At 34.4% G+C, this 22,932-nt stretch overlaps 1 protein-coding gene across 1 annotated transcript in view; it reads right to left on the bottom strand.

Moving 5' to 3' along the window:
• LOC136034653 (pre-mRNA-splicing factor ATP-dependent RNA helicase PRP16-like) overlaps window positions 1-22,539 on the bottom strand; it is a 126,379-nt gene extending 103,840 nt beyond the window's left edge. The window contains exons 1-3 of the mRNA XM_065715965.1: window positions 22,328-22,539; window positions 9,824-9,914; window positions 6,533-6,876 (exon numbers count right to left, since the gene is read on the bottom strand). Coding sequence (XP_065572037.1) covers window positions 6,533-6,876; window positions 9,824-9,914; window positions 22,328-22,451 — 559 coding nt within the window. The 5' untranslated portion in view covers window positions 22,452-22,539. The remainder of the gene's footprint in view (window positions 1-6,532; window positions 6,877-9,823; window positions 9,915-22,327) is intronic.
• Between the last annotated feature and the right edge of the window lie 393 nt (window positions 22,540-22,932).

Below are 22,932 nucleotides of genomic sequence, written 5' to 3'. Positions count from 1 at the left end.
AAAGTCACAAGAGGATTTTATTTTTTTTTTGCTGGATGCATATTTATTTCAAAATAGTGGTCATTATAAGTTAGAAAAATTCTAAACCCCATTCAACCTACGAGTAAATTTACAACCATCCAATTCATCCCTCCCCCTAGCGATCAGACCAACTTATACAACTTAATCGTTACGAGAAGGCTTGATTAAGAACTGCAAATTATAACCTGTGAGTAGATATAACAATAAGTTGACATTGTTTTTGTTTTTACGGGCTGCCAACTACAAAGTAGACTGCCCTTAGTAAAATATACCAGTCCAAATTATTGCTCGACTGGAAAAAGAGCCACAGCCTGCAAAGCGGGTAGTCACAAGAACCCGCTTCCAAATCGCATGGCCGTTCTTAGGAACGAAATGCTCATGTGGCCACCTGAGCGAGGCAAGAGATATTAGCTTGCGAAGTGTTTTTTACAGGCCAAGGAGCCAGTTTTTTTGTATGTATATATTTTCCTAACTCAGAAATAGTAGCATATTTAAGGTGAAATAAAAAAAAAAAAAAATACTGGATTTTATCAGGGGGGATCAAGGAAAAATTTAATTGAAGCCATACAAAAAACGTGGTAAGATGAGTATAGTATCTATAGGTAATTTAACTTGTGCTTTTGATGGAGACAAATTGCTTGATATGATTGACATTTCGCCAAAAGGTAGTTTTAAGAATAGTATGCTATAGATAAAGTTTACTATACTGTAAAAAATAGATATTAAAGTAGATAAACTTGTTGTGCTGTAGATAAAGTTTTAAAGAAAAGCAGGGCAATATTAATAAGGGAAGAGGAAGTATTGATCAAGTTGTGTCGTTCAGATCGACAACTGAGGGTGTTTGAATCATCAGACCCCTTAAGTTCTTGGTTTTACAGAATATGAACAGGCATTTGATTCATTTAATAGAAAAGCTTTATTAAAGGTCCTATACTTCACTATATGTCAGATAAAAAATTAAAGTGATTTCTGTTATGACAATAATATTAACACAATTAAGGAAGAATAAAAGTTAATAGTTACTTTGGTGTGGAATGAAGATTTAATCAGGATTGTGTTGTTAAGTAAGAAGCAAGGTTACTGGTTGGTTCGGTGTTGAGTCAGGACTTGAGCAGGGTTCTGTCTGACTCCCATTATCGCGAATTATTTTGATAGTCTTTTATGGAACACAGCAAAAGCAAAGAAGGAACATGATTTCAATTGGCAAACTACAACTCCCCCACACTTGTATTATACAAATAATTTGGCTATTCTTAAGTAAAATGCTAGTGGAGTGAATGGATTTTAAGAGGTATTGTGAGTTCGAGGTGCGACGCTAAGTTTAAATTAATGTTAAGAAGACTAAGTCACTCAAACTAGGGTCAGATGAGGATAAAAAGGTGATTTTGGGTAACAAGAACGTAGACCGAGAGGTTGGCTCCACTTAACTAGGCATAAAGTATTATTAGTAAGGACGGTGAATGCAGGGGAGACGTGGACGTAAAACTGCCAAATCGCAGGGAGTTTTATTGCAGTTGAAAAAAAAATTGGGCAGAATAGTATGAGGAGCCGTCAGCATATGATTAGGATACTAGAGCCCAAGGTATTGATCAAGAGTGGCTCACAAACGTGGATGCAGCTAAATATTGAGGAAGATATAGCATACGCGTTCCATACATTTCTGCAGCTTTAATGAAAGAAAGCTTAAAATGACGAGACACGTTTTGTGGGTGACTCACGATCGGTTAACGAAAATCGCTATCTGGAGCCCTGCAAATAGCAGTGTGTCCTCCAATGGGGCGGAAACTGGTCCTAAGAAATGATTCATAGGAGCTTCATGGGAAGAAATAAACAGTAAAATTTTGAAAAGACTGTGGTCGAGGAGTGGGCACAGTCGTTTTGCTCTCAAGTTCCTTGGTGTGGCGATGAGCTGTATGTAGTAGTAGGGATTTAAATCTGCTCTCACCCCCCCCCCTTGAAAAAAATACATTGGAAAAGGAAATAATTTGCTTTTTACTTAAAACATCACATTCAAAAAGGAAATACAGAATTACATCTAATCACAATCTGAGATTGGGGGGGAGGGCTAAAGGGGTCACAGACCCTTGCTACTGTATAGTAATTTTTTTTCGTTTTAATTAATTACTGCTCTTTAGTTATCTATTAAAAGAAGATAATCAATTAAAGGACGATATTAATAATTTGACATTAATCAGTACTTATGACAGTCAATTTTCTCTAGGATCTGGAGAGCCTACGTTAGTGTATTTCCTAAAGTAAAGGCACCAAGCCTCATGTGCAGCTCCAACCAATTTCAATACCTCCGCACCTTCCCAAAATGGCAAAAACATTTATAAATCGTGAGTTCGCTTTGCAGGTCTCTAGTTCCCTTGACCCAGATCTAAAGCCGAACTGGGAAACCATGACAAAACAAAAAATAAATAAATCTGGGAACAACCAACGGATCTATGGCCAGGATGAAGAAAAAGAAGAGAAAAATTATCAAATGAATATTTCGCCCGTATACAGCAAGGTAACTTCAGCGTTAAAAAAATCAACAACTAGAATCTAAGACTAAAAGAATATAAATAAAAATGGATATTAGCTAATATATATATATATATATATATATATATATATATACATATATATATATATATATATATCTATATATATAAAAATAAGTTGTCTGTCTGTGGATGGATGGATGGATGTGTCAGGTGACGTCACCTGAAAAAACTGGATTAGGTGACGTCAAAACTGAAAAAACTAAAAAAAGGCAAAAACTACAAAAAAAACTAAAAACTAATAAAAAAAATAAAAAAGCTAAAAAACTAAAAAAACTATAAAGGTAAAAACCAATAAAAAACTAAAAAAAAACTGAAAAAACTAAAAAAAGGCAAAAACTACAAAAAAAAACTAAAAACTAATAAAAAAAGTAAAAAAGCTAAAAAACTAAAAAAACTAAAAAAACTAAAAAAAGGTAAAAAACTAAAAAAATAAAAAATAAAAAAAAACTAAAAAAAGGAAAAAACTGAAAAATAAGCTAAAATAAAGGTAAAAACCAATAAAAAACTAAAAAAAAGGAAAAAACTAATAAATGACGACACTCAAAGAGAAAGCGACCAGGACAAAAGGAATGTTAAAAAAGCTAAAAAACTAAAAAAACTAAAAAAAGGTAAAAAACTAAAAAAACTAAAAACTAAAAAAAAACTAAAAAAGGTAAAAACTAAAAGAACTAAAAAAGAAAAAAATAAATGACGACACTCAAAGAGAAAGCGACCAGGACAAAAGGAATGTTCGATTAGCAATCAACAAAGCACCGGGACACAGGGAGTATAAATGACGACCAGGACACAAGTAAAAAAAAAAATTAACAAAACTAAAAAGAAGGTAAAAACTACAAAAAAACTAAAAAGAAAAAAAAACTAAAAACTAATAAAAAAACTAAAAAATCTAAAAATCTAAATAAACTAAAAAAGAAAAAAAAAGGAAAAAAATAAAGGAGAAAAACAAAACTAAAAAACGAATGTATATACAGACCGGTACACCGGGATACAAATGACGACCGGGACACAGGGAACATAAATAACGACCGGGACACAGGGACACAACTACAACGGGGACACCGGGGGAAACAGGGGGATATAAATGACGACCGGGACAAAAAAACTAAAAAGAAATAAAAACTAAAAACTAATAAAAAAAACTAAAAAATCTAAAAATCTAAATAAGCTAAAAAAGAAAAAAAAAGGAAAAAAATAAAGGAGAAAAACAAAACTAAAAAACGAATGTATATACAGACCGGGACACCGGGATACAAATGACGACCGGGACACAGGGAACATAAATAACGACCGGGACACAGGGACACAACTACAACGGGGACACCGGGGGAAACAGGGGGATATAAATGACGACCGGGACAAAAAAACTAAAAAGAAATAAAAACTAAAAACTAATAAAAAAAACTAAAAAATCTAAAAATCTAAATAAGCTAAAAAAGAAAAAAAAAGGAAAAAAATAAAGGAGAAAAACAAAACTAAAAAACGAATGTATATACAGACCGGGACACCGGGATACAAATGATGACCGGGACCCGGGACACAGGGAATATAAATGACGACCGGGACACAGGGACACAACTACAACGGGGACACCGGGGGAAACAGGGGGATAACCTGACAATCTATTTATATGCAAAGACAATGGGACAGCAAAGAATGTTGTATATTCGCAAGTTTTACGTAGTTAAAACCATATATATATATATATCTATATTCACAGGTGGGACATAGGGACACAACTACAATGGCGCGTAACTATTATGGCGCGTAACGACTTACGCGCGCGGGGGGGCTTGGGGGGGGCGCGAAGCGCCCCCACCAACTAGGTGTTGGGGTGGCGCGAAGCGCCACCCCAACAGCTAGTATATATATATATATATATATATATATATATATATATATATATATATATATATATATATATATATATATTTATATATATATATATATATATATATATATATATATATATATATTATATATATATATATATATATATATATATATATATATATATATATATATATATATATATATATATATATATATACAAATAATAATTACATATACAATCAACCAGCTACTTCCATGGACACTCAAAAGCAACTGGCAAAAACAAGATTATAATTTTAAAATGGACTTAATTGATTAGAATCTAATGCTGCCAGTCTTTTTGGTTTTTATTTGTTTTATCCCTTAGAATTTTGGAAGACTTTGTTTTTAAATAATGGTTAATTTTTTTAAATAATATCGTAAACAGAATCAATATTTAAACTACTAGCATCCCTATTAATTGCTAAATCCGCGAAAACATGTATCTTTATTTCTATTGCTTCCATAACCCATTGTGTAAAACCTTTATCATTGGAAATGGCCGGGAAGATGAAAAACAGGTTATGCTGGAGCTGAAGTCAAAGTTTCGGAAGGTTTTTCAAATTTGATACCATTATCTATTTAATTTCAGTACACAATAAAAATGCCCGCAAACTGTTGATGCATTCCACCGATGTGAAATTTATCATACGAGCAGGGAATGCTATATACTCTACTCGTCAAAATGCTACCAGTTTTATACTTCCCAAAATTTAATACTAACTTCCCAAAATTTGCCTTTTCCAGGTTGAAAAAGAGACTCAAGTATGTAGACGACTTATCAGTTATTCTGAAATATCTGGTTCAAAGCTCCCACTAATTCATCAATTCAATGAGTTTTTCAAACAGATTTTGTATGTTCTCCTTCATCATACTCATGTGGACTTTCGGACGTAATTTTCGATGTCGCATTCATCGCTAACTACTCCTTCAGTGCTCCTTCAGTTTTTTTTACTGTATGCTAGTGCTTATTCTTATTCAAATGTATTGTTTGATTTAGGGTATTATTTATAGTCCTTTAGTGCTCTATTATTGTGTTGTGTGGCCCATAACAAGCAAAGCTTCTTGGGCTGAATAACATTTTTACTTTTGTAATAGTGTTTTAGTATTAATTAAATGATTGATTGATATGTTTACAGAGGCTCAACCATCAGACCTTTAGCAAATAGACTTTCTTTTTTTTTACCCTTCATAACATTTTGGTGAAGGAGCTTAAATGATCGTCAAATATACCCATATCTTGACCACATTACACAATAAAATCTAACCTTGTCATAAAAATGCGACAAAGTACAGATAAAGGAACTTTTCAAAGGAAAGAGGCTTTAGTTTACAAGATTTTTCTGGTGAAGGTGCCTGATCTCTTAAAAAAAAATACACCTAGTAAGTGCATACCCATGTATTCAAGATCTGTGGAAAGTACGAAAATTAAAATAGGATATATTCAAAATAGAAGCATAAGCAGTAGGACTAAAAATATGCAACAGTAGTTAAGCTTAAATGTAAGTGTCATCACAACACTTTTAACAACTCTATGTTTTCTACCAAACTTCTCGCAACTTTCCAAATTATATTTCCCTTGGCTTTCTCCCTATATATCCCATTGATTTTGCAATAAAAATGCCACGAATTCCAAAACCAAACTAGAAGATATTTAAATTCAAAATAGACAATATTTAAGATGGGAAAAACAGACGAATTAAAAAAGGGGGGGGGGGGGCAATGGAATTCAATTTTATTTCAAAAACTTTAGTGACACAAAATTCCCCTGTGTTAGAAACTTCCATATGTTGAAAAATTTTTAAAAACACACTTACTAATTTTATTTCCTTCCTTAGTTACCGATTTTTCTATGGAAGTGAGAGCATCAGTGTCTTTGAAAAGAAAATTCTGACGCTCCATAGAAGTATGTATTTACACCTATGCAGAGAGCGTAGAGGGTACTTAGTAACGTATTGGGAACTGCAGAATCCCATTCTATAACTTAAACACAACCATAATCGCTCTGTTTATGCATTAATCCACGTTTCCCACCAAATACTGGCAAGTTATAGAATGATTTTATATTAACAAAGCATGAGAAAAATACTTACCTTTTAGTTTCCATCTCGGAGTTGAAGGTTCATCTTCTCTCCTAGGAGTTTTCCAGTACCGCCCAGACACCATTTCTCTTTCACTTTGTCTTTCTCCATCCCTTCTATCACTTTTATAAAAATCGTCATGCCGGTCACGATATTTTTCTTCTCGTTCAGACCTGTCATGCCGCTCACGATGCTTATCATAATCCCTTCTTTCTTTTTTTCTTCTTTCTTTAGTTGTTACGCGAATCTCTTTTTCTCTATCTCGCTCTCGGCGTTTTTCTAGTCGCTCCTGGTATTCTTTCGATAATCCTCCTGTATAAGTAGGGGTCTCGTCAAGGACAGCTCTGTAATGCTTCCTAACCAAAAATAATTATTAAACAAATAAGCTCTTAAATAAAACAAGAAGCTATTAAATAAAAAAAAATTATATTTGAAACTAAGAACAATACGATTTGAACATATTAATACTTTAAGTATTTTGATTTTGATAGCTGACCAACACTACACACATACCATTCAGGGTGCATGTAACTGAACCACCATATAACTGAACCCCTGTAACTGAACCACTGTGAAAACGGACCCCCATGCAAAGCAATCCATGTGCAACTGAACCGCCGTGCACCTGAAACCTCGTGCAACTGAACCATCATGCAACTGAACGCTTGCACAACTCTGCAACTGAACCCTTGTGCAACTGAACTCCCGTGCAACTGAATCGTCACGCAACTGAATCCACGTGCAACCGAACCCCCGTGTAACATAATGCATGTGCAACTGAACACCATACTCAGTTTTTCAGTATTATACAAGTACGAGGCAATATCATTGGAGAAAATACAAGCTAGAATCTCTAACTGTTCAACCTTGTTGGAATTTTTTGTTTTTTTAAAGCCATAATAATAATACCTGCCAAGATGATTCATATAAAATCTCTGTTTATTGTCACAAAAGCAAAGAAAATCGGACGTCACACACATTTAAAGCCAGATTTGTTTCTCCTTTTTATCTATGTTAATAGGGGTTCACTTCACCCTACCACTGTCTACGGGTCTATGCGTTTACCTCCCGGGAAATAACCCACAAGGAAGACACCCCACCGGAAAATACCCCCTCCTCTCGCGGCTGGTTGGTTTCCAATTACTTTTGACTTATAAGAAAAGGACAACTCAATTTCTAACTGAATGAGCATCCTCCAAAGTTTCTAAGATCATGAGGTGGAGGTGGGGATGAGAAAGGGGCAGTCACCCTCTTATACGAAATAAGTTCTGCTCATTATAAGGTTTAATGTTACTTTTTAATTTCAAAATAACAACAAAGACCAGAAATATTCCCAGAAATCAAGGGGGATTAATTATAAATTTCACATTTTTGATGTTTTTTAAAGTTGTTTTGTCCCCTCCCCCCAGCCCCCCCCCCCAAAAAAAAATAACCTCCCAAACAAAAGTTATGGATACATCCCAGGGATTATCTATCGATTTTTACCTCTACCCTCCCCTATTTTTATCCTTAGAACTAATTATGTATTAACGTGAATGCTCAATGAGATGGGATGTTTTGGTATTAAAATGCACCCTTTTAGGCATCTTACTACTTCCGTAAACACGAAACGATCATTAAACCCCACTGTACAGGTTTAAAGTCATTATGTACAAAGTTTGGAATTGTAAAACAGGAGGGAATTTACCTAAGACAGTAAAATTTGTATAGACCTTAAAATATTTTGGCTAGTTACGATTGTTTGGGGAGTCAATTTTTTGGGGGGGGACAAAGTCTATGCTGTTATTATGAAATTCAAGAGTAACATTAAACCCAAAATTAACAGAATTTATTCTGTAAAGTAGGGAGAATGCCCTTTCCTCATCCCTTCTTCCGCCTCATGGTTGTGAAAACTTCAGAGGAGGCTCATTCGATCAGAAATTGAGAGTTCTAGTCCTTTTTTTTAAAAGTCAAAAGTATTTGGAAACCAACTAGCCGCGGGGCAAGGGTCATTTTCCGGAGGGGGAGTAAATGCCTAGACCCGTAGACAGTGAGAGGGCAAAGAGAACCCCTATTACCATGACAGATATAAAAAGAAGAGAAATAAATCTGACTTTAATGGTTTGTAACGTCTGATTTTCTTTGTTCTTGGGACAACAAAACAGAGATTTTTCAAGTGTCATCTTGACAGGCATTTATATCATGCCTTTAAAAAACAAACCATTCCAAAAAGGTTGAAAAAGCACCAACTTGTGTTTTACCAAATAATATTGCCTTATATTTATAGAATACTAAAAAACTGAGTATAGTGGTTCAGTTGCGCAGGGGTTTAGTTAAATGGGGTTCAGTTGCACAGGAGATCAATTGCATTGGGGTTCAGTTACATAGGGGTTCACTTAAATGGGGCTGAGTTGCATGAAGGTTCAGCTAAATGAGGTTCAGTTGCACAAGGGTTCAGTTGCACTGGGCTTCAGTTACACGGGGGTTCAGTCGCACGGAGCTTAGTTACAGGGGGTTCAGATACGCGGTGGTTCATCTGTAATAAAACCACACCATTCTACTAGTGGAAACTTTGATTATTATTTAATGATGTCAGTATATCAATTTTCATAACAAGTCCATGAGTAACATATCAAAATTCCTTCAAATTTGTTTTATAGATATCAAAGTTACAATCAGAAACTCCAATCGATGAATATCAGTCTAGTGTTCCCATCTTCTCAACCTTTACTTAAACTAAAAAAAAAGCTCTTGACCAATTGTACCTATTATTTCAATTTACTAATTTACAATTACAACCAAAACTAAGCAACACATAGAAATTTAGGGTCTATGCTGTTTGGTTTTTCAAAAGTTAAAATACTAAAAAAAAAGAAGTAATATGTATTTACTTTTTAAGCCACCTATAAAAAAAATTTCAGCCATTTTTTCACTGAGGTATCCAATTAATATTGAAATATTCTTTCTAACCTAATTAGATACGACTGTATACGACTTAGATACGACTAAGAAAATGTACTCTATAAAATTTAAAACTGTGTTTTCTCCCAAATTTTCAGCATAGTTACCATACATATTTAAGCAGTTACCATATCATGAAACCAGCTTCTATATTCAATCTGCATGAAAATCTGCCACCTGTTCCTTGAGCCAGCCAGTCTTTCAAGCATGATTTTATTTTTTTTTTGAGACATATCCTCTTTTTTATAATTTACTTATTTACCTCCAAAAGTTCCTTGACAACCGATGGAAGGGTATTTTGCTCCTTTCCAAACCCATTGCGCAAATATGGATTCCAAGAGATTTTACTACATAATGACTTACCCATCTTTAGGCTTTATGAAGCTGTCCTCATCAGTTCTACTTCTTTTCAATTCAACTGCAACTTCTTCAAGTTTTTCTTTTCTTTTTTGCTCTGAAAATAAATAAAAAGTAAAAGAGTCTTAACTTCAATTTAGCAAAAATTTTTAGTGAGAAAAAAACACAAATCAAATGAAAAGTATGGATTACCATAGTTTCATGCAACATAGACCTTTACATATATATATATATATATATATATATATATATATATGTATATATATATATATATATATATATATATATATATATATATATATATATATATATATATATATATTTCAGTTAAAAAAAACTTGTTTTTTAATTATATATATATATATATATATATATATATATATATATATATATATATATATATATATATATATATATATATATATATATATATATATATATATATATATATATATGTATATATATATATATATATATATATATATATATATATATATATATATATATATATATATATATATATATGTATATATATATCAGTTTAAAAAAAAAATAATTTATTATATATATATATAATGAAAAGAGAAATCACCAATGCTACAGCACAAAAAAAAAAAAAAAAAAAAAAAAAAAAAAGAGACAGAAGGAGAAAAGGAAGACTGTTTTCCTAAATTAGTGATTAATATAGACCAGCACTTGAATGAGGCCTTAACCCTACTCATCCATACAATCACATAGGTCAAACAGCATAGCCACACACAATCAACCATAAAGAATAATCCATGGACAGGCAGTCATGTCGTCAATAAGTATAAGTCGTCATTTACCAAACAATAGAAAAAATATTATAGACAAATAATTCAGAGGCAAAACCCAACATAAGGGCTCATCAGGAGAATACATTGGCCTATATAGGGTTTCGCCACTCTAAATTCTCTACCCAGCACAGTGTTGTGGCTACCACAGAATATCCATGGCATCCCCGCGTCAGGTATCACCCCCAAAATACATGCCTATGAAAGAAAAAAACCAGCAAATGTACAACAACCAAGTAAAACCAAAAACAAGCTTATCCTGTTAATATATCCCTCCCTTTAGCAACAATAGGTAAACAAAATATTATAAATTTTTATACATTTATATATATATATATATATATATATATATATATATATATATATATATATATATATATATATATATATGTGTGTGTGTGTGTGTTATTAATTTATTACCAGTCAAAAACGGAAAAGACGGAGTATATAAAAGAAAAAGAAAAAAAAGCAAAAAAATTTGAACACACTTCCACTACAAATATTGTAAATAACACTAGTCCAGGGGTGGTTGGCTCTTAAAACATTGGTACTGAATTTGGAGATTCTTCTCTCTATGGCTATGGAAGGGTTGGTGACCTTATATTTCCTGGAGATGTCGCCATTGCTGTGCCACAAAGGGAGACGCAGGAGAAACTTAGCATATCTGTAAAATGCGCTGCAAATGGCTTTCTTTTCGGTAGCTGTGAATATTTTCCAGAAGGGAACCAGAGCAAGCAGATGGGGGGTAGTAAAAGCATTGTATAGCCGGGCAAGGAGAGGACGGTTCAAACGATACTTATTGGCAACAAGTAATCCGTAAGACGCTCGTAAACGGGAACAGAGGTGGTTTGTCAGTGCTGAGCGTGTGTCCTTCAATGTAGAAGAAATAGGAAGGCCAAGATACGTAAGGGACTCACAAGGCTTAATCAGAGTGTCGCCAATTTTAACGGAGAGGTTAATTGAAAGCTCATTTTTTGAACCATTGAAAAAACGAAGCTCTGTTTTAGATTCGTTGAAGGAAAGTCCGATCTGCTTGTATGCTGCTGCAAGTAAGTCATAATGTTGTTGAAATAAAGATATCGAACGAGAAACATGAAGAATGTCATCAGCAAAGTTCAGCAGCGAAAGATTAATCCCACAGAAAAAGCACGACGGCTTTATTACTTGCTGTGCTTCGATAATAGCGTTATTAAACAGTGATGGAGAAGTTTTGCCACCTTGACGTACGCCTTTCTTGACACTCAGCATTTCTTTAGAAGGAAAAGTGCCGGACGGAGAGGGGATCAGGATGACAGCCGAGAGCTTGTTGTACATACTGTAAAGAGGGGAAAGGATGCAAGAGGAAACACCTCGCTGAAGGGCTTTGAGCAGGATATGCCCATGGATGCCAGAATCGAAGGCTCTACTAATATCAAGTGCTCCAAAGACGAGAAGATCACCATTTTTATCAGCATCAATAAGAAGATTTGTAAGAACGCTGTGAACGTGTTCCCGTCCTGAGTGCTTTTTGAACCCGAACTGGTCGTCCGGAGTAGGGCATCGAAGCGCAATTTCATCAAAAATAAGGGATTCAAATAGCTTACAAAAAGTAGTTGAAACAGTGATCGGACGATATGAAGCGCACTGGTCAGCTGGTTTACCTTTTTTGAGAATAGGATGGACCAATCCAACACCAACGCTGTCTGGAATGATGCCAGTAACGAAAATCATTTGAAATAGCAGAGAAAGGTGCTCTAGGAGAAGATTGCTGGCAAAGCTTAAATGAGTACCAGATATACCATTGATGCCCTTAGATTTCTTTTTTTTTAACTTGTCAATTTTGGAACGCATCAAGGACGGAGTGACCAGGACACTAATATCCTTAACTGCAAACTGAAGCTCCTTATCAAGGGCCTGGCAAAAGGTGTTATCTAGGTAAAAATTAGGAGCTGAGAATTGGTCTCTGAAGTAGTCGCACCAGTCTTTTTCTGGCATGCAGGGCGGGCCATTGGAAGATTTGTTCTTGGCTCGAAGATGTCATAAAGCAGGAGGCGAATTATTGACAATCTCGCTGGTACGGGCAATTTCGTTAGCCTTATGCTGTGCGATGGCTTTGGAAAATTTACGTTTCGTGTAAATACGAACAGCGTTGACTACTCTGGAGCGCGGCTTCCCACAATCTGCCCATAATTGTAGCCAGAATTTTGCTGAATCACATGCGGTCAGGAGAATAGGATTATTCTGCCAGTTACGCACTTCTGTGCCGTGGCGAATTTTGTGGACAGGAACTGCAGTTTTCTCAGCAGTATGAATAGCATGCATTATCTCAGAACAGCAGATCTTTAGTAGGATGGTTTTTTCCAAGTCTACTGTCATGTTCGGACAACAGAGAAGTTCGAAAGGAATTCGGATCTTCAACAGTATGTAGTCACATGAACTCTGGTAGGAATCGATGTTAGCAGCTTCCCAGTTAAGGCTGAACAACCATTTAGGTGGGGAATTTGTGGGTGACGTTTGTGGCAAGGGCTTTATTTGAAAAGAATTACAGATCGGCATGTGGTCAGATATGGAATAATCAAGAAGAACCGTAGTATTAGAGGTGGGTTTAATCATAGAAGAACAATAGAAATAGTCCAACTGAGACACGGAGTCAGATTGATGGATGTACGTAAAATCACGATCATTTCCAACATAGGTGAGACTTGGACAAGCATGGAGCAAGATCTGAGATCTATTGCTTTCAGGGTCAGACTGTTCACAGTTAAAGTCACCAAACAGGAGACAACTTAGGCATTCATCTTCATATTTTGACACTAGCTTGGCAATAGATGTACATGTGAGAGAGAACTTCCTCTCAGACATATCATTAGGGTAATTAGTAGGAAAATAAACTACGAATATGACCACATTCGAAACTTTAACCGCAAGGAAACTGTCAGACTTAGCAACTAGATTACCAAGTAGCTCTTTCCGTATCATCAGGGCCAAACCACCCGAAGGCCTACCGCGAGTGGACTTAGCATGGTGGAAAAACAGATTATGAGAAGACGTGAACTCCAACAGTTGACGACTATCGCTTGACAAGAAGTGTTCCTGAAGACCCACCACGTCAAACCGCAAGCAAAGTTCAGACAGTAGGTGATGTTTCGGTAGAACTTTCCCATTGATAAACCACAATACAATTTTTAAGGTTTCTTCAGGCATTGGAATTCTTTGGAAGAGACTGAGTGACAGGACATTTAAAACTGTAACATGGGTGGTCGGAGGAATTGCAAAGAGCACACTTAAGTGCCTTGGTACAAGGATTATCTTTGGTTGTGGAGTGGCCAGCCTCATCACACCTGGAACATTTTCGGGTACCTGAGCACGCAGACGCAAAATGACCATATGACTGGCAAAAAAAGCACTGGGGTGGCAAGCGTTGAAATATACTAATGGGGAGTCTTTCGTACCCTATGATGGGCGGAAAGCGAATAGAAGACTCGAGGTCCTCTTTAGACTCAAAAAGAAGCTTAAACAAACGGGTGTTTAAGTGTTTATATATATATATATATATATATATATATATATATATATATATATATATATATATATATATATATATATAATTGTCTATTATTCTGTCTTTTGAATAGACTATTCAAAATTAAACTATGTCTTTTAAAAAGACTATTTTTGGAAGAACAATTTCTTACATTTTCAACTGATCCAGTTGCACCTTGAGCTCAGGCATTAAAAGCACTTCCAAACTCACTTTCTACATTAAACAAATCAACTGATGGTGTTGTCTTTATACCAAAATATTATTTGTTCCTTTTAATCACCACATGTACCAACTAAAATTTAATTGTTACTTCATTGCTAAGCAAACTGGAGCTTGCTCTTTGCTCCTTTCTTGGAAGTGATATTGCAAGTTAGTCCACCTCGACAAAAGTTAGCTTCTGAACACAGATTTTTTTTTTTTTTTCTGATTCTTAGTCCCTTAGGCAAGTTATACCTTGTTTAAACCACGACTGTGGTCAGGAAAAGGTGTATCATTGATTTGTATCATTGGTGTAAAGTGGCTCACTAAAACTTGGTTTAAAAACGAAACCAGCTTGGTACCAAAATAACGTAAGTCTCAGCTACAGACAGAACCAATTCGAAACAGGCAAGGTCCAAACTGCAAAATTTTGTAGCATGACTGCAGGATTCAGTGCAAAAGTGGTCTAAGTCCTAACTCGAAGCCAAAGCTAATAAATCTGGACTCAGTTGAAAACAGAGGCTATCTGAATTTGGCTTCTATTCAGTAACTTTTTTTCTTTTTTTAGTCTGTCCAAGCTCCAGTTTCATGTCATTGTTGAAGACTAACTCGGAGCAAAAATCAGTCGAGCTCAGCATGCAGAATTGGACAGCATTATTGCATGCTGACTTGGTCCAACAGTTAGCTAAGTCCTTATTTCTGCAAAAAAGAACTAATCCTGATTGGGGATTCTGATGGCACAGTCAAATTTCGTGTGATATACAGTAATCCAATATACTAGTTCTTAAGTAATGATAAATATCAAATTTTCGACTTAAAAAACCAACAGCAAATGATTTTCAAACGTATATTGAAAAAGCAAGATTTAGAGAAAAGTAAAGAGTATTCTACTAAATAGTAAAGCATCAAAGCCTAAAATGAGTAGACATATATTCACATAATATTTCCAACATTCAAAAATTACTACAAATGCATACAAAAACTTAAAATGTAAAGAAATCAAATGTTAACTACATTGTGTCTGATTGCAATTTAATTTGTAAATCTATGCAATTGGAATAGATAACTGTGAAATATCAACTCTGTTTATGGATTTTGCATCAAATATCATGTTTTAATCATCGTAAATTGGATTATGTATCCAGAGAAGGATCACTACTTAAGGAACAAATCCCAGTGTTGACTTTGAAGTTTGGTTGAAGACTCTAAGAGCATCCCAGTACAGATGCCACTCCTTTTGCACCCAATCCTTGTCCACATCTTGCTTGAATGACTCCATGGTTTGAGATTGAACAGTATGATTATTTAATGAGTTTCAAAGTGGAGAAATATCATTGAGGTAAAAGTGGTAGCATTCTCTACAGTTTGAGTTTAGTTGGAAAATTTCTGGGCATTTCCCCTGAAACTCTGCTAGGGGTTCATAGGGAGAAGGCTTAAACTAGGTTTGGCCTACAGATGTTTGAATACTGTGATGACATCACCTCTTTTTTTATGGTAGGCAATGATCAGGATTTTTAATGCTGCTAGCAACTCGTGGTAAGCAAGGGTTCTCACGTTATACGGTATTTTAGTAGCATGTTGCTGGAAACTTTCAAGGAGCTGTTTATCTCCTTTGAATTGTGGGGAGGTACACCATGGAGGTGTACAACTTTTCACTATATTTGGGTTGTTGCTAACACATATTCTCTAGATGATCTTAGTTTCACTGTAAACAAAAAGGAACAAGATGATACTGCAAAGGCTCAAATCGAGTTTTTGAAGATAGCAATTAGTATATTTAGAAAGAGCACAAGAAGGTTCATCAGGCAGCACATTCATCTTTTAGCAGTATATTAAAAAGAAAACCAAAAATTCAACAAATCAGGAAAGCTTTGTAATATAGACTATACCTTTTTCTAGGCATTAGGAGGGGGGGGGATAAATCTATGGTTTTACATTACTATGTTCAGTAAAAGGTGAACATATCACTCAATGAATCTTACCATGCTCTTCCCATTAATGATAACTACTTCCTTTACAAATAATATTTTGACCTATTAAAGGGGCATTCTTTAATATTTTCTTCCTACTGGCTGATTAGTGGAGAGCTTACAATTCTAGGATAGCAGTTGTACACAAAGAAACATCTTAATTAAAATAAAAATAGCACCATTAGATTCCATGCTTTATACTGTTTCCAAACGTTGTATTTGCATATCTGTCCACTCCTCCTCTGATGGTCACAGATATAGTCCTAAAACATATTTCCAGTCGTTTTTTTTAATCTCTCAATGCTCTGCATTTCTTTGTAAATAGGTTTCTTGACCAGTCAATAACATTACACCCCCTAGACTGCAAAAGAATTTAAAATCTGCCGGATTTTTAAAATGTAGATAACAATCAAAGAAAGCATAACAATCTGATTAACAGAAATATTACTGAATATTATAAAGTTAGAATTCATTTTTCTGATATTTTCTTGTAGCTTTGTATATATATATATATATATATATATATATATATATATATATATATATATATATATATATAATAAAAAAAACAAGTTTTTTAACTGAAAGTAAGGAGCGACATTAAAACTTAAAACAAACAGAAATTACTTTGTATATGAAAGGGCTTTTCCTCTTCAACACCCTGCTCTTTACGCTAAACTTTGACTCTCTCTCTTAACTATACATAGCATAAAGTGAATGAATTCACTTTTAGGAATGAGATAAAGAAGCATTTATGACTGTTTTAAAACAGTCTCCATGATTTTTGACAGCCGTTTTTGACCAGTCAATAATATGGAGCAACATGTATCCTTTTAGAGCTCAAAATGGAATTTATGATTCAAGCAAGTAGGCTATATGTGAAATGAGCCTGATAAATGCATTGAGTGGCAAGTTCATGGTAACACCATAGGAGAGGGACTCTGGTGAAGGAACCACTATAAGACAAAAAGAGTAGCACCATTAAACTTCTAATTTTATGCACTTTGTGATGTTCATATTTGTGTATGTGACGATTCACCCTCCTAATGCTCCCAGGCATAGCCTAAGGCTATACATACAAATCTAAAGATAAAAAGAGACAACATTATTTTTATATAATATGCATTAATTTTTAATTACATTTAATCTCAATTTGTTTCTCTTTCCATTTATATTCATGGATATTTGGCAACAATTGGGGTTATTGAGTCAGAAATATATCACAAAAAAACAATTCTTTCTTCATAATGAGCAGAAAAATTTTTGTAAGGAGCTTTCAATATGCTTTACCCTAACCCTTCCTAATGAGAAAATGTTTCATCCTTTGTATCCATAAATTTAATCAACACTGACACAATAAAGAAAGAAAAAAAAACATGGAAAATATATAATTTGGGCCATATATTTGCACATCAGGAGGGGGGAGGGTTAAAGTATAGTGAAAGTGGCTTCAAAATGTGTTTACTATATTTTGTCTGTACATTATGAAGTAACAATTATTTTCTTAGCATGTTTAATTGTTAGTACCCCAATTCTAGGTTTATACAAAAAAGATTTACTCTCCTTGCTACAGCAGAATTGTTATGTCTGATATATATTATAAACCTACAATAATTTTCTCTGACCTGCAAAAAAAATACAATTTTTGAAATAATTGTATGTATTGCAAATCTATCAATAAAGAGTGCTGTTCTTCGAATCTGATAGCTGTGTCTTTTATAACACCAAATAAAACTGTATAATGAAAAATGATTTAGGCTAGTGGCCTAGAAACATGGATAAAAATCAAAAGAAAGATTTTTGTGTGTTAAATTGAATCTTCTTGCATATTTCAAGGTAAGAAGTTCATCTCTTGTAATTTAGGCTTTCAATATAGCTCACGGAGGGAGGAATGAGCCGTTGAAAATATGGCTATAAACACCACAAAACCATAAAATTGGAAATTAAAAGTTTTAGTCTAGGTTACTCTTTTCATTCTAGGCCTAAAGTATATCTGGTACTTGTTTCTTATAGCCAACACACTCAAGTTCTATCAAGAAATGGATTTTGGTTAATACTATGAAACAAAATTAATAAAAATAGCCTACAATACTTTATCAACAATATTGTGAAAATTACAACAAAGAATTATGGAGGGTCACCCAGACCACCACTCCCAATTCATAAAAACATTATCCTCATGACCACCCCCTAAGTAAAAAGGGAGGCAGAATATTATTTTTTGTAGATAACTATCTCTTCCCTAAATTAATTCATACTCCCAACCTTTCAGATTACAATGAAATCATTTGGGTAAGTGTAATACCCAAAGTTTTGCCTCACCCTTTTAATTTGATTCTTTTGCTACTTTTATTATTCCCCAAATAAAAAAAAACTGCAGAAAGACAGCAGTTTAATGAAATTACCTCTACTGGTAAGTTCCCTGATTGTTGGATATTAAATTTTATTACTCCTGCAAAAAAGAAGGGTAGCAAACAAGATTTAGCTGGTGTCTTGCCCAATGCTTTTACTCAGGTTTTTTCCAAGTTATATCAAAGCTTTTTATCTGATTGGTTGAAAGTAAAAATAATCTGAAATGTTGACCAAAGGCAATTCTGAAATTTGCACTCTACTTCTACCACACTATCTTGTTCACCTTTTGGACACTATGCATAACAAACTTGAAAAGCCCAATACCTGGCTCAATGTTATTGCAATTTACTTACAAAAAGCTTTTGATTTAATTAACCACAATGCATTATTAAAAAGAAACTAACCAATGACTTCCTAGTTGACTCCTATTTAATATGAATAATTTCATCCTTCCTTTCTAATAGAGCACAAGTCATCAAATACCTGAATGCATACTCTGATCCCCTCCCAATTTATAATGATGTGCCCCAGGGAACTCTCTTAGGCTCAACTTTATTTCTTACCACGGTAAACAGTCTTGGTGTTGATTTCCCTGATAGATGGAAATTTTTTGATGATCTAACTGTCTTAGAAACATATTTTAAAAATTTAAAAAGTAACCCAATGGACATCTTGGAATCAATATTAGATGAAGCTGTTGCAAGTGATATGAGAGTCAACCCTTTGAAGTCAACAGTTTTTGCAATTAGTTTCCTAAAAATCCTTCTTTCTCCTGTCATGTCCCCCCTGAAATGTCTATTCATAACATGACATTACTGGGTATCACTATCTAAAGCAACTTGAAATGGGATTGACATATTTATGATTTCTTAAAATTTACAAATACTGCATTTTCTCTCCTCAAAATCCGTAATAAATTTAAATGTCCTAAATCCTGTTGTTTGAGGATTTTTTCTCTTTTGTACATCCTACCCTCAAGTATGCTTGTCCTGTTTGGCATCCTGGGATCTCTAATGAATTGTTGGACAGAATAGAGACAGCTCAAAAAAGATGCCTAACAATTATCTTCAATGAGGGTAAAGTACCTTACATTTCCTTTCTTCAGAGAGCAAATCTAGTCACCCTTAAAGAAAGGAGAGCACAAATTTCCTTGTGTTTTGCCTGTAATGCTGTGCATAACACTTGTACTACTTTTCTTTTTCCTAGTGAGCATTTACCCCCCCCCCTCCCCCTAAACTTGCCCCCCATTTCTGTTTTAAGAAAAATCCTCCATCTTGCCCCAATAAGAGTTTCTACTGAAAGTTATAGAAGAACATTCATCCCTCACATAATTAAAATTTTAAATCAATACCCCCCCCCCCCTTCTCACTCCACTTTCATCTTATAGTTTTAGTATTTATTTTGCAATTGCAAACTTTGTAATTCTTACTAGCTAGACTTTTGTTTAAATTTGTTTTCCCTGTTTTAACTTTACAAGTTTTTATCATTTGACTTTTTATTGATTGCAATTTAATGATTTTGTACTGACGCTAAAGTGCAAATTCAGCCCTTTTGAGCTTGTGATAGCCATTTTGTTGAAATAAATCTTATCTTACCACCATTATATTGAATACATAACCTAAACTAACCTAAACTACCATAACCTACCCAAAATACCAAATAAATGTTTAATTAAAAAGTAGTTACAATGCAGTTTCCACTTAAGTTTCTTCACAACCTGTCTAAAGTAGAAACTATGCTGCAGAGCAGCATAGTTTCTATACTATCCAGAAGCATATCCATTTCTGGTTGACCCTCCTCCTCCATAGGGTAAACTAAAAATGCATAAAGTGGGCAGGGTTTTGAAGCCAAGGGAAAAGTTGGGTTGTACAATATGAAAGAAATTATATTTAAAATCCTAATTCCAGTCATCACTGGTAATTTCTGTATATTAGGAAGTCAAAAGATATTAAAAAACTTGTGCATCCATTGATGTTAAATCCAAGATGGTTCACTTTCACTTCTGAGTTTACACTAGTCAGCTGTTTCTGAACAAAACAAACATCTGATTTCGCTTACAGTACATTATCTATAGAACAAAGCACATTAGTTCATAAGCACTTTGGGTAGTAGGCAGGGCCTGTATTCTGATTGGTTGAATTGTTAGTTGATGTTTATAGTATACATTTTACTGATTGGTTAAGTCTTGTTAGTTATCTTCCTGTTCTTTCATCATTACAACCCTATTTTTCCCAGAAATTGTGGTTAGTCAAGGGCAAGAATCTGTAGTTTTAAAAGTTCAAAGGGAGGATATTTTAGTTTTTTTGTGAGTTCTTTTTTTTATTACTGCGTATAGCCTAGCTAGATTCTGATGATTGTATATTGTTTTAATGTCATTATTCATTCATATTGCCCAACCCTAGCATTTCCCTTGGCTTCAAAATCCTGCCCATTTTATGTATTTTTAGTTTTGTTGAAGGGGGATTTTAGGCAGCTTAAAAAATGGATGCACTTCTGTAATAATGACAAAGAAACAAAATGCAATCATCAGAGTCATCCTATTTACAGTAATACAGATTTTCAACAGCTTGTGATGAAACAAAAGCTTTACCTAGTTTCCTGCCAAGCTAATATTGTCTAGTAGGCTATGAAGACCATGAAAACTGGTTATTGTCTCATGTTTACAATACAAGACCTGGAATGTAGTGGGTATAAGACAAAATACTGTATTTTGGTAAAATTCTAGTTAATTGACTTCTTGCTATCTCAGAAAGGGTTTAGGTTAGGAAACTGAAACTTTCAGGGATTGGTCTACAGGCTAAAGTATGCCCTGGGAAGGTATTTTGAAGTACCCATCTCTACTCCTTCTCCCTCTAGAGGGCCCTGAAATTTGCCTACACGACAGGCCTATACCTATAAAAATTTTGACAAAACAACATTTTATCTTAATTTTCATTTACTAGTTGCTTTTTCTCTGTATTTAGTTCTGAACTTGCAATTCCTGGTATTTGAGTAGAATTTTGAGCCATTTCAATGTTTTTTTTCAAAATTTAGGAAATGTATTTGCATAGCCTATCTTTAACACCTTCTAAAATGGAATCAAGCAAAGTTACAAAGCTGAAAGCAATTTTTTTACACTTCAATTAAGCAGAAGATCTATTTTGCATGGTTTCACTTTTATAACACACATAGGCCTATTTTAAAGATCATCAAAGATCAGGGCCCTCTAGAGGGAGAAGGAGTGGAGGTAGTTGCTTCAAACTACCTTCCTGGGATATACTTTAGTCTGTAGATTCATCCCTGAAAGTTTCATTTTCTTAACCTAAACCCTTTCTGAGATAGCAAGAAGTCAATTGACTAGAATTTTACCAAACAAACAATTTACTGGGCAAGGGGCTGGGATGCAATTTTCATACATAACTAATATTGACTGGGTAGGAGGGAGGGGGCTAATTTTTATATTAACGGACTATTCAGGTAGCTAAGGAACAAATTAGCCTATATAGTCAGATTTGTATTTTGAATCCAAAAGTCCATTAATATGAGCACCACCCAAATGGGGAACTGTGATTGCTAGGATCAAATACTTAGACTATTTAAAACTGTAATTAAAACCCAAGGTATGTTTTAGGGCAAGGCCTGTAGCCTACTTAAAATCAATCTTCATACAAACCAGCAAGTTTATCCAGACCAAGTACTGACTCCCTGGGAGTCAATGGTTCGGAGGATTTCTTCTTTTTAATTATTAATCCACCTTTTTCTCCATCAGTTCCTTTAAGTCTATGGATATCTGTCATTTTACTGACTTTAGTCTCTAGTGGCTTAGTTTATTGAGCAAACATCACGTATCAATTATTTAAGCGTTGATCGAACTTATTAAGCAGCATTGTCAAGGATACATCATACGCAATGGCAATATTTTTGACAGAAGTCTGGCCTCTTTGGCATGAAAACTGAATTAGCCGAATCATCAGCGGGTCGAGATAGTCCCTTACAACGCCCATGTAAATTTTGGAGAGAATACCAAATTTTTCAACTCTTTAGCGTCCAATTGTATTCCCTCATTTAAATGCGGCACTACTCCTGGTCATTCAAGAATTACAAAAAGTCGACGAAAGCAACCATAAATAATTAAAATTGTTTTCCGACGTACAGTTGAGGTTTGCGTTCAGTAACTTCGTTAAATTTCTAGCTTGAACAATTTTTGTGGGTCACTAGTGGCTCAAAACTGTACCCTGTTGTGTCTTTAACTAAGTAGTATCTATTTACGTGCACTGA

Source organism: Artemia franciscana, chromosome 13, assembly GCF_032884065.1.
Source record: "Artemia franciscana chromosome 13, ASM3288406v1, whole genome shotgun sequence".
Lineage (NCBI taxonomy): Eukaryota > Metazoa > Arthropoda > Branchiopoda > Anostraca > Artemiidae > Artemia > Artemia franciscana.
This window is presented reverse-complemented; position numbering and strand designations above follow the sequence as displayed.